The following is a 16,838-nucleotide window of genomic DNA, read 5'->3' as shown; positions in this document are numbered from 1 at the left end:
AGAGTGTTATTATTTTGATTATGACAGTAGAGATACACATTTTTTTTTTTTTTGTAATTTAAATATGTAATTTAAATATGTATGCCAACTCTCTTTGTTGCTTGGTCATATACAATAACTACTCTTTAAGGAAAGTTAATAATCGTTATTAGAAGAAGTACTAGTGACCTCCGTGGCCACCCAGGAGCCTCTCACCAATGCGCTCACAGTTCACGTCCAGCTCATGCTGGCATGCAGTTGGCTTAATCTCAGGAGTACGTGGGAAGGTCTGGCAGAAACCTGCAGATGGTTGTAGGTTTCACTGGGCTATGCCCGGTTTCCTCTCACCATCATGCTGGCGGCTGTCATATAAGTGAAATATTCTTGAGTACAGCGTGAAACACCAATCAAATGAATACATAAGGGGTCATCCATAAAGTACGTTTGCTCAAATTCCAAAACCCTCCCCAGGTATACGCAGTACGTTAATGCTTACAGGGTTATAAAATGTAGACAGCGACCACAAGACAGTGAGGCAGTCAATAAATTCAGTTCTATATCAAGGATGGCATAGAAGGGAGAGTATACGCCATGCATGTGTCAACAGGTTAACAGAACATTTCAATGCCTTAAACAGCAAACCCTAGTTTGGACCGGTTCGCGGCACATTTATGGAGCTTTCAACGGCACCTAGTACCGTTTCAAGTTCTGATCAGCCATGACTGATAGGTTTAGCCACACAGACCATGTGCTATTTACTCACAACAGGAGAGACATCGCTGTACAATGCATGGCAAATATTACTTCTCAGCACAAAAGCGCGTATTGTATTTATACATTTACATTTTTTGAGGGGTTTCGTACATACAATGATATATGACGATTACTACCATACACTAGGTAAACAAGTCACCGTCCTCCTCCCTCCCGGCCTAACCCCCATCACACACACAAGACACATAAAGCTTGGTTCTCAGCGGCGTTCGCCGCTGGCTGTATGTGCTCACTGCCAAAGGTTATGATGCTTCGCTGATGGTCCATCGCTCGTCTTCACTTGAAATGAGCTGAACCTTCCCGATCAGCTTCCAGCAACATAAAGACTTCCAAATACAACTTGCATCATATTCAAGCAAGTAAGAACTTCTTAAGGCCAAGTAAGCTGTTTTGAAAAACTAACTATGAGTTACTTTGACAAATTGGACCAATTAGACCAAATTGTAGGGACAAACAACAAAGTGGGGTAAATGACAAACTTGTGACGACTTTCAGATTTGCTCAAAGTCACAAATTAATAACAAGTGCAGAGAACTGATTGGAAATCACATCTTGTGATGGGTTTATTGTCAACAGACATAACTGCGATAGCATGTATAATACCTAAAAAAAACCCCAAAAACAAAGAGTTCTGGAAAATGTACTTTTCCTATTACAGCTCCCAGAATACTGCAAGATTCTTGCAAAATGAAAACCACTTTTCTTCAAACTCTAGAGAAGAAAGAAGAAAAGATGATGAACAACTTTCCAAATTGCGTAAGGGCTGTATCTACTGTTCCCATGATTAACGGATGATCCCTCTCTCCTGGAGATACAAACGTGTCATCTCTCTTCTAGATGGCTTTTCAGAATGTCCAGGATTTGGTCTTTACTCAGTGAGGCAGATGTGATAGAGATGCTTTTACTCCTGGATTTGGACCCCTGAAAAAACAAAAATAAAAGTTAACGGCAGCATTGCAAAGGCTTTTTAACCTACAATTTCGTCCATGACTAAGTTGCACTTTTTGCCAGCTTCTGATCTTAGAAAGGCGCTTTGAGGTTTGTTTGGAATGTGAGGTGATATCCTACTGGGAAAATGTAAGTTTCAGTTCCAAAAGTAATATTTTATGACATTTATGCCTTCAAATACTACCCTTCTTGCCTTGAAATGTTAGGTCACGTATCATATCACAAATGTTATTTAAGGCTTATTTTTCACATTGCAGCAGACGACTGAAATGACTAAGATGACTGAGAAAAAAAGTGACGTCACAAGACATGCAACAGATATCACATACTAATCAAAACAAAAATAGAAATATAAAACAGCATGAGTTGGATTTTGATGCCGTTTTGCAACATTAATGGACATTTTGGTGTGAATGCTCATGACAATACACGAATATAAAAGCTACATTTACCTAGGATGAATGTTAAATTAGTAAATACTCCTATGCTCTCTTAAGTAAACCCTTTGGATGCATGTTTTCAAAGTGACAGATTAGCGCAATGAACACGAAGATTTTCATGGTTTGAATTTAAGCGGAAGTCAAACTGGACACTTGAGCCAGTTCTACTGATCTGCCCACAAGTTTAATGGTCCTGACACAAAAGGCATTTGCCTTGTCCAGATTTTGCCAAAATTGTTCGTCATTCTCGGTGGAAGCAAATTTCAAATTGTGAAGCAACGAATGAGTTCACGACACCTGAAATGCTAGCTGCCGATGCTCCTTGTCATACTGAAGGTTTCTTTCAAATTTTTGATTGTCTGATAATTTTTAACGCCCTCATTTCTATGAGAAGTTTTTATTTCCTACAGGCTTGTTGGAATAGTACCTTGTGAACTCTACTGGTTTGACAAAAAATCTACTGGCCTTGGACCACCGGACCAGTGCTTATTCTGAGCTCGGATTCTATTTAAAATGTACATCCACTCAGCAGTAAAATTATTACTAAATAAAAATTGTGCTGGATTGAAAGGTCAACTTTGCAGTTACAAATTTCAGCTTACTGTTTGAAGACTAAGGTCTGATTTCCTCACGGACAAAACTTTTGATAGATATTTAATCAGCTCGGTGTTCGCCTCCCCATCAACAGGAGGGGCAGCTATCTGGATTCCGATACTTTCCTTTCCAATATCTGTAACAGACGATGATAGTTCAATCGTGCATTCTAATACCATTCATTATTCTCCCTGCCATCACCACCCCCTTCACAATAAAATGAATAAATAAATAAAATCTGGCATTTCACTAAACACAAATTTACAGCATACATTTCACTTGTACAACAGCAGCCAGCATTATGGTGGGAGGAAACCAAGCACAGCCCAGGAGAAATCCATGACCATCCGCAGGTTGCGGACAGACCTTCCCACATAGTGCCAGATAGGAAGCCAACATGAGCTGGACTTGAACTCACAGCAACTGCATTAGTGGGAGGCTCCTGGGTCACTTCGCCGTGCTGGCGTGCTAACCCCCCTCAGCCACGGGGGCCTTACCTCCATTGTCTAAGTGAAACATTCTTGCGTGTGGTGCTAAACCCCAATCAAAGGGGAAAAAAGTATGATTAAACTGAACATAAGAATCTCAATTCTTCATTGTAGGCCTAACTGTCATGCATCATATAAACACATGTATGTACCAGTTATGTTGTTTTGCTGGGCTCCTGGTTTTGCCTGTATATGTATAGTGAAGCACCCATTCTTGTTCTCCCTAACAGGTCCTTGTATCTGAGTTGTCTCAGTGGGTATGGAGGATTTCTGAGGTAAGAAAAAAAGAACTGTCCATAACATTGTTATCCACTGTCAGGTTTGGGCATTACCCTGAGCAACATCCTCTGTGCACATTTTGCGGCTTTTGATCTTAGAAAGGTGAGTAAATTCAACAAAAACACCCACAGATTTTTTCAAGCTGTTAATTCAGCAAATAGAATGCCTTACACCGTACATGTAGGCCTACACCCTTTGTAATTTATACCTGTGCATTACTGAAGTAAGTCCCTATTATTTATTTATTTATTTATTTGATTGGTGTTTTACGCCGTACTCAAGAATATTTCACTTATACAACGGTGGCCAGCATTATGGTGGGAGGAAAAGCAGGCAGAGCCTGGGACAACTCACGACCATCCGCAGGTTGCTAGCAGACCTTCCCACACACAGCCAGAGAGGAAGCCAATATGAGTTGTCTTGAACTCACAGCGAGTGCATTGGTGAAAGGCTCCTGGGTTATAACGTTGCGCTAGCGCGCTAACCAAGTGAGCCACGGAGGCCCCAAGTCCCTTTTAAGTCAAATATCTATCTAGCCCACAACAAATAATGACAGTACATAAAATACCAACCAATTCTAATGATTTGTATCTATTATTTAAAGACCAACAAAAATCAAATTTATTGTCTTATATGTACATGTATGTCACTGGTACCTTGGCTGTCTTGTTTTTCGGCATAGTTCTGTTTGTTGAGATATTTGCATAAAGTCCTGCAAATCTTCGAGAAATCATTTAAACGTCTCTCCACCGCTGTATTGCATTAGTACATGTTACTGATATCAATGGATCTTTTGGCCACAGAACCTTTAGTTTCAATTTTTGAACAAGCCATATGTACGTGTAAAGAGCATTGTTGAACAAGATCAAACTAAGCTTCTGCATATAACTTCATACAAATGGAGTCATTCCTTCTTAGTGAATAAAACAATATCCCATCCGACAGTTTAAGAAGCAACTGGAAAGACAGAAGAAAGAACACGCAGTCCCAATCCTAATTAAACTTTCAGTAACATCTCCACGTGTTATCAGAGTTGACATGCGAACTCTTTAACGTTGAAGTTAAGTTCAGCACTCAATATGGCGACGACATTGGTGAATGCTGAGACACGTGTGAGGTAAAATTTTTGGTCTTAAAAGGTTACTGTGCGGAAGTATGTGGTATTTTCTGTACATTTAAATTAGCGGTGTTTTGGCTTGCCATTAAGCCATTGATAATACCCCATGACGACATTGTAGGCAAAATAATGGTTTCCATAGCTGTCTGCCCGAAATGCCTGCAGCAGGTATTGTAAATGGGTCATGTCAGTTGTCAAGTGCATAAGTTCTACCCATAGATAAAATATACATGGTGGCAGTCCATTCAGGAAAGTAAAGGTGGCTATTCTAAATCTTTGGAAGTTCGTCAAATCTGTAGCCCAAAACAGCGGGCGGATTGTTCTTGACCATGACACTGCTGGCCCCATTAAATCTTGGATCAGCAGACAGGCATTGCAGATCTTTTGGTTTCTTGGAGATATTTTAAGCGTGGTGTGAATAGAAAGACATTATTTGACCTTTTATATCATGAGGACATGCAGTGATAAAAGAGATCGGTGTGGTTTGACTGATGAAGGTTTCAAACAATTCACAGTCAATCATAATATGAACTTCGTAGATCCCCATACCAGTGCCCACAGACATACAATCGAAAGCACCTGGCGGGCTATAAAGCAACGACTTAGTCAAAAATGCGGAACCTGTAGTGAGCTCTTCCCCTCTGACGTGGTCGAGTTTTTGTGGTGGCGGCAAATAAGCGAAGTGTATCCACGTTGGTTGTCTCACTGGGTGAACAGAGAACCTTGATGAATGGTGTGTGTGCTTTTTTGGTTGTAATCTTAGGTGACTGAGAATGTGGTATCCAATCGCTGGAAGATCAAAGTGGTAGACAGGAACTCTTTGTCATGTTCTGAGAACAAACTGGAGCATGGATACATGTAGATCAGACCTTCAGCCTCAGTGATGTATGGTATTCCTGATTCCTAAAAAATTAATTAAAAATAAATGGGGAGATATTTTGTTTTCAAAACAATTAGTATAAATGGGTGTCATTCGTGATTCTTCATATTGTAGTCTGTCACTGTTCTATGGGTACATATTCAAGAAGAAGCGGAATCTACTCTAACAGCTTCCTGTTTCCCATGGGTTGTTGTTGTCATAAGACGGTATTAAACTGTTCCTGGCATGAACTGATGTTAAAAGTTACATGGAAAACAAGGCAGATTTCACCACTGCCAGGGGCCTCCAGCTCATGCTGGGATCCTCTGCGGTCATACGTGGGAAGTCTCTCAGCAACCTGCGGATGGTCGTGGGTTTTCCATGGGCTCTACCGGGTTTCCTCCCACCATAATGCTGGCCGCTGTCATTTAAGTGAAATATTCTTGACTACGGTGTAAAACACCAATCAAATAAATAAATAAATCATAACTGCAATATAATGACACTATTTATACATCTGGTCATGTTCTTTTCATTATAATCAATGAAAAATGTTCCTGAAACTGTGTTTCTTTTACTTGCAGAGTCAGTTCAGTTTTGAACCGAGACACCAAGCAGTTCGGTAAAAAATACTTGTTTGATGCAGAAGAGGATACTTGCTGGAACTCTGACCAAGTTAGTTCACTGTTCTTTGATGTACATGTGGGGGATTTGAATGTGTAATCCATAGCCTCACAACTATGATAGGTGCTTGCTGGCGGTCAGATGCCATTTAATCTAGATATCCACCCACTTTGAAAAAGGATCCTATTTCTCTTCATTCAATTCTGCGCGAGGTGAGGTACAAGTATCTAGCTACTTGTATGTTGTTCATAATCCATAACAAAGGATCAGATGTAGGAGTAGTATATATATAACGCAATGACCCAGGAGACTGCCACCAATGCTGTGGCTGTGAGTTCAAGTCCAGCTTATGCGGACTTCCTCTCCGGCCATACATGGGAAGGTCCGACAGCAGCCTGCGGATGGTCATGGGTTTCCCCCAGGGTCCCCAGTGTCCTCCCACCGTAATGCTGTCCGCTGTCGTATCAGTGAAATATTCCTGAGTACGGCATGAAACACCTGTTAAATAAATAAATACCGTTTACAGGTGGCAATTGGCATGTCTAGAGTTGAATCGTGGATGCTCCCCACCACATGAAATGGCCTAAAGGACTCCATTACACTCCATTCCTCACTACATAAATAATAAGGAATAGTAAACGCAGCAGTCAGTCTCTCTTTAAAAGTGTAACATCGTTAGTATTTACATCAGGGCTTTATCTTAGAATTCTAGGAGTATGCAGGTCTTGCGGTATTTGGATTGAAAATGATATGGACACAGTGAACATGCAATCTCATCTGCGTAACATAGATGTGCTGACAGCATTACGGGAAAAGGCTGACCATTTACTAAATTACACTCCATTCCTCACTACATAAATAATAAGGAATAGTAAACGCAGCAGTCAGTCTCTCTTTAAAAGTGTAAGATCGTTGGTATTTACATCAGGGCTTTATCTTAGAATTCTAGGAGTATGCAGGTCTTGCGGTATTTGGATTGAAAATGATATGGACACAGTGAACATGCAATCTCATCTGCGTAACATAGATGTGCTGATAGCATTACAGGAAAAGGCTGACCATTTGCTAAATTTTTATTAAAAGGATGTAGTGTTCAGGAAAGCAAAACATTGTATGTCCCTCAGATGTGTCGATAATGACTTTATTGCGTCCTTTCAGATTTTATTGCATCAGAGATGCTAGATACATAGTGTGGATAGAGCTTCACTTCAAGGCTTGCTAGACGGTTTTTCTGTCTACCTTTGTCTTTACCTTTCTTCATCTTACCTTCAGCTTAGACTATAGACTCGTCAGTGGTCCATGTCCAACTAATGTGAGAGGTGTTTTTCTGTTATATAGGCTCACCACACGCTACAGACACTGGAACATGTGGCTGTCTGTTCAAAGTGCCTACACCACCCACACAACCTTCAGTGGCCCGTCCAACACATGTCCCAGGGGCCTCCGTGGCTCAGTCGGTTAGCGCGCTAGCGCAGCGTAATGACCCAGAAGCCTCTCACCAATGCGGTCGCTGTGAGTTCAAGACCAGCTCATGCTGCCTTCCTCTCCGGCCGTACGTGGGAAGGTCTGCCAGCAACCTGCGGATGGTCGTGGGTTTCCCCCGGGCTCTGCCCGGTTTCCACCCACCATAATGCTGGCCACCGTCGTATAAGTGAAATAATCTTGAGTACGGCGTAAAACACCAATCAAAAAAAAAAAAATCCAACACATGTCCCACAACAGTCGCCCTCCTCCTTATCATCACCAACTCATGTCAAAGTGCCTAAACCACCCACGCGACCTTCAGTGCCCGTCAAACACCTGTCCCACAACAGTCGCCCTCCTCATCATCATCACTAGCTCATGTCAAAGTGCCTACACCACTTACACAACCTTCAGTGGCCCGTCCAACACCTGTCCCACAACAGTCGCCTTCATCATCATCATCAACTCATGTCAAAGTGCCTAAACCACCCACGCGACCTTCAGTGCCCGTCCAACACCTGTCCCACAACAGTCGCCCTCCTCATCCTCATCACTAGCTCATGTCAAAGTGCCTACACCACTTACACAACCTTCAGTGGCCCGTCCAACACCTGTCCCACAACAGTCACCCTCCTCATCATCATCACTAGGTCATGTCAAAGTGCCTAAACCACCCACATGACCTTCAGTGGCCTGTCCAATACCTGTTACCGTGAAACTACTAAAGCATATATGTGTTGATAAAGTCTCCCACAAAAAGTTTAAAAAACATATCTTTTTTGAGGTCACATAAGCGTAATTGGTCACATTGAGAAACTCAAAAGGGCCACCATGTTAGCAATTTCAACCAATCAGAGGCAACCTTTTTCTACAAACCCAGAGTGCAGCTGTTTCTGCTGACGTATTGACACCCGTACATTGTTTTGCCTTGTACACATGTGCATGGGATAGAAGTGATGCAACATCAATGTTTCCAAAGGTCTTCCAGCAACCTGCGGATGGTTGTGCTTTCCTCCCACCACAATGCTGACAACTGTCATAAAGCACAAATCAGATAAATAATTTAAGGTTTCTAGTTTCTCGATAAACATGTCAGACTTCCAGGTCATGAGATTAAAAGTTAATTTATTGTTATCAACCAGGTGAAGAAAAAAATGGCTCTGGCCACTTAGGTTAGTTTCTACACTCCTTCCAAAATAACTTCATGTAGTAACACATAAAATATATGTTGACTTTCATTTTAACAGGCCTGCATGTAGTTTTTTTGATATCACCTTGAAGTTATGAAATCTTAACATTTTTTTCACTACCCATTAAGACATTGCTTATTTCCTATCTGAAAGGCACTGTGAGACTGCAAACCACAGTTCATTGTACAAATTCCACTACCACAGAGGAAGGGACAAAACTCTCCATTTCTGTCGTGTCTGTCCAAGGCAAATAATCATTTTAAAAACTTCCCAGATCCATATCAGACATCACCTAAATCTATATTGAATGGAATTGTCCTTAGCCAAATGACAACCTGGGCACAAAAGTTTATCCAAATTCCTGCGTAACTTATCTGTAAAGTTGCTGACCGACAGGCTGGTGAAAACATAACCTCTCTGGCAGAGGTCAGTGTGGTAAAATATTGTGGTTTTGTGTTTTGTCACTTTTAGTGCTCTTAGTGTCACATTTGAAAGCAAGTCTCTCTGGTTTCAGGGTTCACCACAATGGATTCATGTGCAGTTTCCAGAAGCAGTCACCTTACAGGAAATGCACATTCGGTTTCAAGGTGGATTTGCTGGCAAGGAATGCTGGATAGAAGTGGAGGGAGCTGAGAACAAGGTTGACCCAATCAAGTTTTATCCTGAGGATTCAAACTCTCTTCAGATATCCTTTTTGGATGTTGGCTGTGAAAAAGCTGAAGCTTTTTTGCAATTTATAGCTGTTTTAAGCACAAGGGACAAATTCCTCAAAACCGTTTCCTGCTTAAGTCTAAAGTGCAATAAATCACCAAACCTGTAATTTTCATGGAATTTTTCACTTATTACTCTGTTTTGTTGAGAAATCACATGAAATTTTATATGAATTACATATGACTTCACATCATGATTTTTCAGGAACTAATCTGGCCTGTGGTCTACTACACTGTGCACCTGGGGGGTTCCGTGGCCGAGGTGGTTATCACACCAGCACGGTGCAATGACCCAGGAATCTCTCACTAATGCGTTCGTTGCGATTTCCAGTCCAGCTCATGCTGGCTTTCGTGGAAGGTCTGACAGCAACCTGCAAATGGTCATGGGTTTCCCCTAGGCTCTGCCTGGTTTACCTTTATGCTGGGTGCAGTCATAGAAGTGAAATATTCTTGAGGACGGCATTAAACACCAAATACATAAATACTCCAGGCACTGTGGTTTACTCCCAGCACTCGGATTTCCTACTCCTGACCACCACTGTATGAGTGAAAAATTCTTTAGCAAGGCCTTAAACACCAATCAGCTAATCATGTTTCTATGTACTGTTTGTACAGCTGGGTTGTTAGGGAGTGAAATGTTACTGTACCCTATGTAGATATCTTGACCAGCTGCAATTAATTTTTTTGTGACCAATTCCTTGACCCTGATTACAGGTTTCCATTCCCAGAAAACCTGTGTTGCACTAGTGTGAAGATAGTGTTCAACACAAGCACTGACTTCTATGGAAGAGTTACTGTGTACCAGCTAAACTTGCTGGGAGTGACATGATGTGCACATGGTGGTTTCGTGACGTTGAATGTGAACAGAAGTGAAATGGCTACATTGGACGTGAAAGGAACTGATATCGTGACGACGGACTTGAACGGAACAGATGCCGTGACGACGGACGTGAACGGAACTGATACCGTGATGAGTTACGACGGAAGTGAACTGATAAGGTGACGACTCAGGAGGTGAACTGAACTGATAAGGTGACGCTGGATGTGAACAGAAGTCCACGAGGCGTCACTACGCTGGAGGCAAGACAAGGAGGTGAGAGCAAATTCGTCAGTTTGTGAACGAGACGCCTATCAAGAACGCCAATATGTTCTTTTCTCGGATGTACGTCGAGCACATGACAGCACATGTTTTATTGCCTTGCTTTTTCACTATTGATTCACATTCAGTTAAAAAACATACTGGGTTGGATATGTGAAGGGTGTTTAAAAATTTCCAGCCGGAATATCTTGTCCACCAAAGCCAGGTTGGAAGAATGGGCGGACGTCGTCACCGATCTCCAAGTATGTATTTATTCTTTATTTGATTGGTGTTTTACTCCGTACTCAAGAATTTCACTTATACGAAGGTGGCCAGCATTTTTGTGGGAGGAAACCGGGCAGGGCTCGGGGGGGAACCCACGAACATGCGCATGTTGCTGGCTGACCTTACCACCCACCAGCGCATGTGCTGGACTTGAACTCACAGCGACCGCATTGGTGGGAGGTTCCTGGGTCATTGCGTCGTGCTGGCATGCTAAGCACCTCGGCACGGTATTTATACATTCGTACACCGTAGAATGCTTGCAAATGATATCGTCAGTCGGAGTTGTCTAAGGATCGAGAGCTTTCTTCATCATGGATGTTTGCCGACACGTTAATTTCTGCGTCAAAACAGACATTCGTATACCATCTGCCAATCAAAATGGACGTGCAAGGCCAATTCCCAAAACAAAGATTAACACAAACCGCCAAAGAACTATGAAACTATATAAAGTACGAAAATGTTACGGAATCCTGCAAAGAGAAGAAATCTACAATTAACAATCATAGTGGAAAGACGCAAGGAATGTTCTAGGCGAATAAGTGAAACCAGTAGTCAAACCGTTTACCATGCTGGTAAGCCTATATAAGTTGTCGATAATAAAATATGTAAAAATGACCCACAACCTATACGGCAGTATTGTTTAGAAACTGTTAATGTACGACACCGGAACACCCTCATGAGACAAAACAACATGGTGAAATAAAACACAAGTTTTTATTTTAACTTTACATTGATGTGTTCAGTTTTTTCTCGCTGTCAGCTGTTCGAAGATGGTGGGATGGTTGCGGAATACACCGCCCGGATACTTGCGCACATTTGATTCAGGCCAGCCAACTATACACGCGCTGATTCCAGCTTCTGGGGTCGTGTTTTGTAACTAGAAGTCGTTTCTGTCTTATAATCGCAGCAGTGAAACGTTAGAATTAATCCCCTGCTTTTGAAGGCGTTAAGGTACTCTACGTGTTCGAACATTCTCACGCTATCCAAATTTCAGATTAAATGTACATCAGGTAGAATTTGCAATATCTGGTGTAATAGAACAAGTTACAGTAATAAACATTATGTTGAAAAAAGGGGAAAGCCAGACATTACTTTCCTAATGTGGACTTTGGGATAGTGGGCAGGGGAAACTACGTCTAATACATATTTACTGAGGGAAGGGTATGGGGAAGTAAAGATGATTTATTTGAAAAACAATGTCTACTGTGCTGCGATGCTAATTAACAGGAAAGTCACGTATGTTCCACAAGTCGAACCACAGTCAGATGTTGATCTTATAAAGTTTATTACGCTACCGTGAATCAACAACAACAAGGGTACATTAGCATTAAAGTTGGGATAAAGTTTTCTATCTTCTCATGGTAACATTAAACGAGAAATGCCTTATACATGGACAGACCCCAAAATCAAGCAACCGCCAGTAGTTGATTTTGTAAAGCTTATTACGCTACAGCGAAACAACAAAAAGGGTACCAAGTGTGGCGTCTGGCACAGGCATACAAACCTTGACGAGTATATCGTCATTAGGAGTTGGAGGAAAGTATTCCAGCGTCTCATGGCAGCGTCAAACGAGAAATTAATGCACGGATGGATCCAAAACCAAGGTGGAGATTTCTCAGGGTGTCACTTTAAAACTTCCACTTAGGTACATCAGGAAACGATAGAAGACGGTTCTGTTAATGCTCTCAGAAACTTTAGGCAGGTTCGTGACAAAAATTCTAATAAAAGGAAGAAAGGGGTGTGTTTCATAGAGGTAATGTAGCAGATGAAGTGCTTGAAGTACTTTCATTGTTAGATGACCACCAAAATGTGCCGAAATGATCTTTCATTATATATGTATGTGCACATTTCCAAACGGGTAATACAGAAAAGCTTTGGACAAACAACTGTGAATTTTCGAACAGTATCTTGAAACTGACAACAAATTGGAATGCAGAAAATGTGGATGTTGGATTCATGGGACGTATATTGCATGGTGACGGTATTTATGTGATTAAACCCCATTGCAGAAAAATAGGTAATTTCAAAGTGTGTGGAGCAAACCGTCAGAAGATGAAAAGAAAGAGAGATTTGTCAACTTTTTAAATAGAAAGAAATGTATTATAGCAAGAAAACATTTGGCTACAAATGGAAATTTCTCGCTGTCGAACAGAATTGCAAAGCCAGGTCAAAGGAAGCGCCCGAGGAGCGCAAGAGCCAGATGAGTTGTAGCCACGTGTTGTGTTATCTATGCTGACTATATCTAGAATGTATTTTGGTTATATATCTTGTACTGTTATATGATCCCTTAGTTGTATTCCTTGCATTTCTTTATCATGTATCTCTCTCGGTGTCCATTTTTTGGTATATCCCTCAATTATATAACTGATTCCAGTTTTTGTTTCTATCTATTAAATGTTCGTTTTAAAACATGCAAAAGACCACGTGGTAATCCCTCTTACTTTTCCTTCAGAAATTGTAAACCTGTCTTTCTATATGTCTAATTTCCTTTTGCTTTTACCTTTAAGAAAAGTAAAAAAAAATGGTTTAAGCAATCTAGCGTTCATTATTAGAATGAGTTTATAAATTTGCCTACAGGATTGTCCTTCACAAATTGTGTCCTATGGGTAGCGATCTGCAGATAATAGATAACGTGTATTTCATAGTTATTGGTCTTCCCTGACGCTCAGAGACCTGTTTGATATAACCTTGAAGGTGAACACCACAGCTAAAACTGACGACTGTTTGTACGCACTCAGTTCGAGAACGTGGATTACTCCTCTGCTGTCGGTGTTGTCGGATGGTGAATAGTCCTCTTCTCGTCCGGGTGTGACGTCATCCAAAATCACATTGAGAAAAAAATCACTGAAATATTACTTCCACGATTCGCGTTTCCCACCACAGTTAACACGACCCGCAATTTAAAGAAGTTTCACGAAAGAAATGAGCGAAATAAGCCATGTTCTGTATGTCTCGTTTATTTGCATATCTGTTATAAATCTTTTTATCTTTTACAAAGTAACTGCGAACATAACATTATATTTTCGTGAGAGCACACAAACACACTGCTACAAACATGTTTTAAGGTGAACTTACCGAGAACTAAAATTCGGTATATAAGTGATGTAATATCCGCTCTTCTGTTGTATGGCAGCCCTTTTATCTCGTAGCTGACAGGTGTTATCTTTTAGTGTTCATGAAACAGGTTTCCCCCCAATTCAACCATTTTGGTTGAAATTCCACAGCGACCACTAATTACAGGTCTTTAGTGTCTCATTCCATCCAAACACATATAGCAGGACAAAGCTTGCTCATATTTTCAAGACGTTTCCTTTATAATTTCTCTTTTTCTTCCTTGTTGAATATTTTCCTAAATCTGTTTACCGGTAATTTAACGTCTGGGCCTAATTTTTCGGGTCCATGCTCAGTTAATCAGAACCAATGTCAACACAGCTATCCATGCTATCGCAGCCAGATTACCAGTTTTAAATATCACCCCACAAAAACAAAAACAAACAAACAAAAAACAGTGTTGTTAAATCCAAAAAATAATAAACTATCCTGAACAATATTAGGCCTAAGCATGTCCTTGAAAACAAATGTCCAACGCTATTTTTCCATCGGTGCAGGGTCGTGATGCCTGTATCCTGAATACAAAGAATTGGCAAGGTCAGAGGTAGAGGTCAAACGTATGTCCACCATTGTAAAGTAAGAGACGTAATATGTGATGGGTGTAAACAGAGTCATTGCCAACAGTGTCCCATCCGTGTCAACTTTTTAAGATGTCGACGAAAAAAAGAGAGATTACATATCTGCATCGATGTCAACTATAAAAAGATGCCTAATATGAACTCTGTAAACGGAAGAGCCCGAATGTTCACTTATACCAAATAATCCCAATGTCACTGATGATCTTGAAGGAAAATATTTGACAGTCCAGTAACCGTATCCATGAACGATAGCTCCGCGATTTTATATGCTGGAATTTTGATGAGAGTTCGTTGTACTGCAGAGGGCATAGGTGAGAAGCCTTTTATGTCCGGCTCGTCAAGTAACTTATCCATGTGACGATGATGGCTGGGATCAAAGCATTGGAACTCTTCATCAGGGAGGCTGAAAAATGAAGGAAAAATGTATAAAGCGTCTATATGAACGTCAGGACGCATGTAGATAAGTACCGTAACCTTTTCACAACCGGTGTAAAAAATATAGTTGAAGAAAGCATGAAAATTCTACCAAATGGTGTAAACAAGACTCTTTGGAAGTTAACCGAATTCTTGTTCAAAGCAATATGGCACTCCATAATTTTTTTTTTTTTTTTTTATCAAATTCGCAGGACACTATCACGAACTGAGAATTTGAAGTCTGTTTGAAGATTGAAGTCTTGACATTGATAGTGAGGATTCAATATACTAATGGCAAATATACCAAAGCAGCAAATGGTAAAGGTCTGTAGTTAGGGTTGGAAAGCTGAGTTCACCTCTTCGCATAAATTCGTCCTAATTTCTGGTTCAGCTGTTTGTTGGTTTATGTTGACCATTGTTTTGGAAATTGGTCTTTCGAGTATTAACCCGGAATGTCCATTATGGTTGATGGCTGATATAGATTTCTATTTCCTCACCTCGATTCAAGAAAAACGGTTTTACATAGTGTTATAAAGCGAAGAATGCGTGTTGCAAACTCACCGTTGCTGAAGTAGCAATAGGCATATCTGGATTTCGCGCTGCGGACAACTTCCTCGGCGATCTGACGATCGTCCTCCGAGCATCCCCTACTTTTGCTCTCTAAGCAATATACCATGCTTTCTACAGCTCTGAAACATAATGTAATAACCTTCCAAGTAAGTTTGACGAAATATCATAATATATCACGCTGTCATGTGTGAAATAAAAAATCATTTATGATAAAACGATAAACTACTTTGAAGTTTTATTGTAAATTAAAAAAAAATATGCACTTTTATCACATAGTCAGTCTTGGGTTGACTTACCAAGAACTGAGTGACGACTTGGGTTGACTAGCTCACAGCTGCGTAACGTTTTAAGGGTTTTACGTTATACTCAAAAAGAATTCACTTATACCACCGCGGCCAGTATTACGGTGGGAGGAACACGGCAGAGCCTGGGGGTAACACAATCAGTGATGTTCTGGCTGATTTACATTTACTGTACCAGCTGAGTAACGTCCGAATGGTCGTTTTGGGTTGGCTTGCTTTATTATACAATTGGGTGATGTTTTGGGTTGTCTTATCTGCAGATAAGTGACGTTTTTCATTTATTTGATGGGAATTTATCCACAAACAGACGTTTTGAGCTGACTTACCTACAAATAAGTGACGTTTTGGGACGACTAACGTACGAGTGACGTTTTGGGTTAACTTACTTATACAGCTGAGTGACGTCAGGGTTGACTTACCTACAGCCGATTGACTCGACGTCTAAGTGGATGTTTTCGATTGACTTACCTACAGGCGAGTGACGTCTGAATGGATATTTTGGGTTGACTTACTAGTGACGTCTAAATGGACGTTTTGGGTTGACTTCCTTATACAGCTGAGTGACGTCAGGGTTGACTTACCTACAGCCTACTGACGCCTAAATGGACGTTTTGGGTCGACTTACCTACAGCCGAGTGGTTCGACGTCTAAATGGACGTTTTGGGGTGACTTCCTTATCCAGCTGAGTGACGTTAGGGTTGATTTACCTACAGCCTAGTGACACCAAAATGGACGTTTTGGGTTGACTTACCTACAGCCGATTGACTCGACGTCCAAACTGACATTTTGGATTGACTTACCTACAGGCGAGTGACGTCTGAATGGATATTTTGGGTTGACTTACTAGTGACGTCTAAATGGACGTTTTGGGTTGACTTACTTATACAGCTGAGTGACGTCAGGGTTGATTTACCTACAGCCTAGTGACACCAAAATGGACGTTTTGGGTTGACTTACATACAGCCGATTGACTCGACGTCCAAACTGACGTTTTGGATTGACTTACCTACAGGCGTGTGACGTCTGAATGGATA

At 41.0% G+C, this 16,838-nt stretch overlaps 2 protein-coding genes across 2 annotated transcripts; one reads left to right on the top strand and one right to left on the bottom strand.

Moving 5' to 3' along the window:
* Nucleotides 1-1,296: 1,296 nt before the first annotated feature.
* LOC135473928 (UPF0235 protein C15orf40 homolog) lies at nucleotides 1,297-4,529 on the bottom strand. Its single transcript, XM_064753870.1, has 4 exons — nucleotides 4,159-4,529; nucleotides 3,376-3,493; nucleotides 2,744-2,871; nucleotides 1,297-1,674 (listed from the first exon to the last, which is right to left on the bottom strand). Exons 1-4 carry the CDS (start codon nucleotides 4,234-4,236, stop codon nucleotides 1,576-1,578), a joined length of 423 nt encoding a protein of 140 aa, XP_064609940.1. The 5' UTR covers nucleotides 4,237-4,529; the 3' UTR covers nucleotides 1,297-1,575.
* Nucleotides 4,530-4,581: 52 nt separating this feature from the next.
* On the top strand, nucleotides 4,582-11,483 carry LOC135473265 (nuclear receptor 2C2-associated protein-like). Its single transcript, XM_064753113.1, has 5 exons — nucleotides 4,582-4,614; nucleotides 5,383-5,477; nucleotides 6,063-6,153; nucleotides 9,271-9,441; nucleotides 10,179-11,483. The coding sequence occupies exons 1-5, from the start codon at nucleotides 4,582-4,584 to the stop codon at nucleotides 10,293-10,295; spliced, it is 507 nt and encodes a 168-aa protein (XP_064609183.1). The 3' UTR covers nucleotides 10,296-11,483.
* Nucleotides 11,484-16,838: the final 5,355 nt, after the last annotated feature.

The sequence above is a fragment of the Liolophura sinensis genome, chromosome 8 (genome assembly GCF_032854445.1).
Source record: "Liolophura sinensis isolate JHLJ2023 chromosome 8, CUHK_Ljap_v2, whole genome shotgun sequence".
In the NCBI taxonomy this organism is placed as follows: domain Eukaryota; kingdom Metazoa; phylum Mollusca; class Polyplacophora; order Chitonida; family Chitonidae; genus Liolophura; species Liolophura sinensis.
This window is presented reverse-complemented; position numbering and strand designations above follow the sequence as displayed.

Coding starts and splice junctions, on each gene's coding strand:
- LOC135473928 (XM_064753870.1), bottom strand. CDS start 4,236: ATGATTTCTCGAAGATTTGCAGGACTTTATGCAAATATCTCAACAAAC. Junction 3,494..4,158: donor CGAAAAACAAGACAGCCAAG/GTACCAGTGACA, acceptor TTCTTACCTCAG/AAATCCTCCATACCCACTGA. Junction 2,872..3,375: donor CCAGCAAAACAACATAACTG/GTACATACATGT, acceptor CGTCTGTTACAG/ATATTGGAAAGGAAAGTATC.
- LOC135473265 (XM_064753113.1), top strand. CDS start 4,582: ATGGCGACGACATTGGTGAATGCTGAGACACGT. Junction 5,478..6,062: donor AAACTGGAGCATGGATACAT/GTAGATCAGACC, acceptor TTTTACTTGCAG/AGTCAGTTCAGTTTTGAACC. Junction 9,442..10,178: donor AGGATTCAAACTCTCTTCAG/ATATCCTTTTTG, acceptor GACCCTGATTAC/AGGTTTCCATTCCCAGAAAA.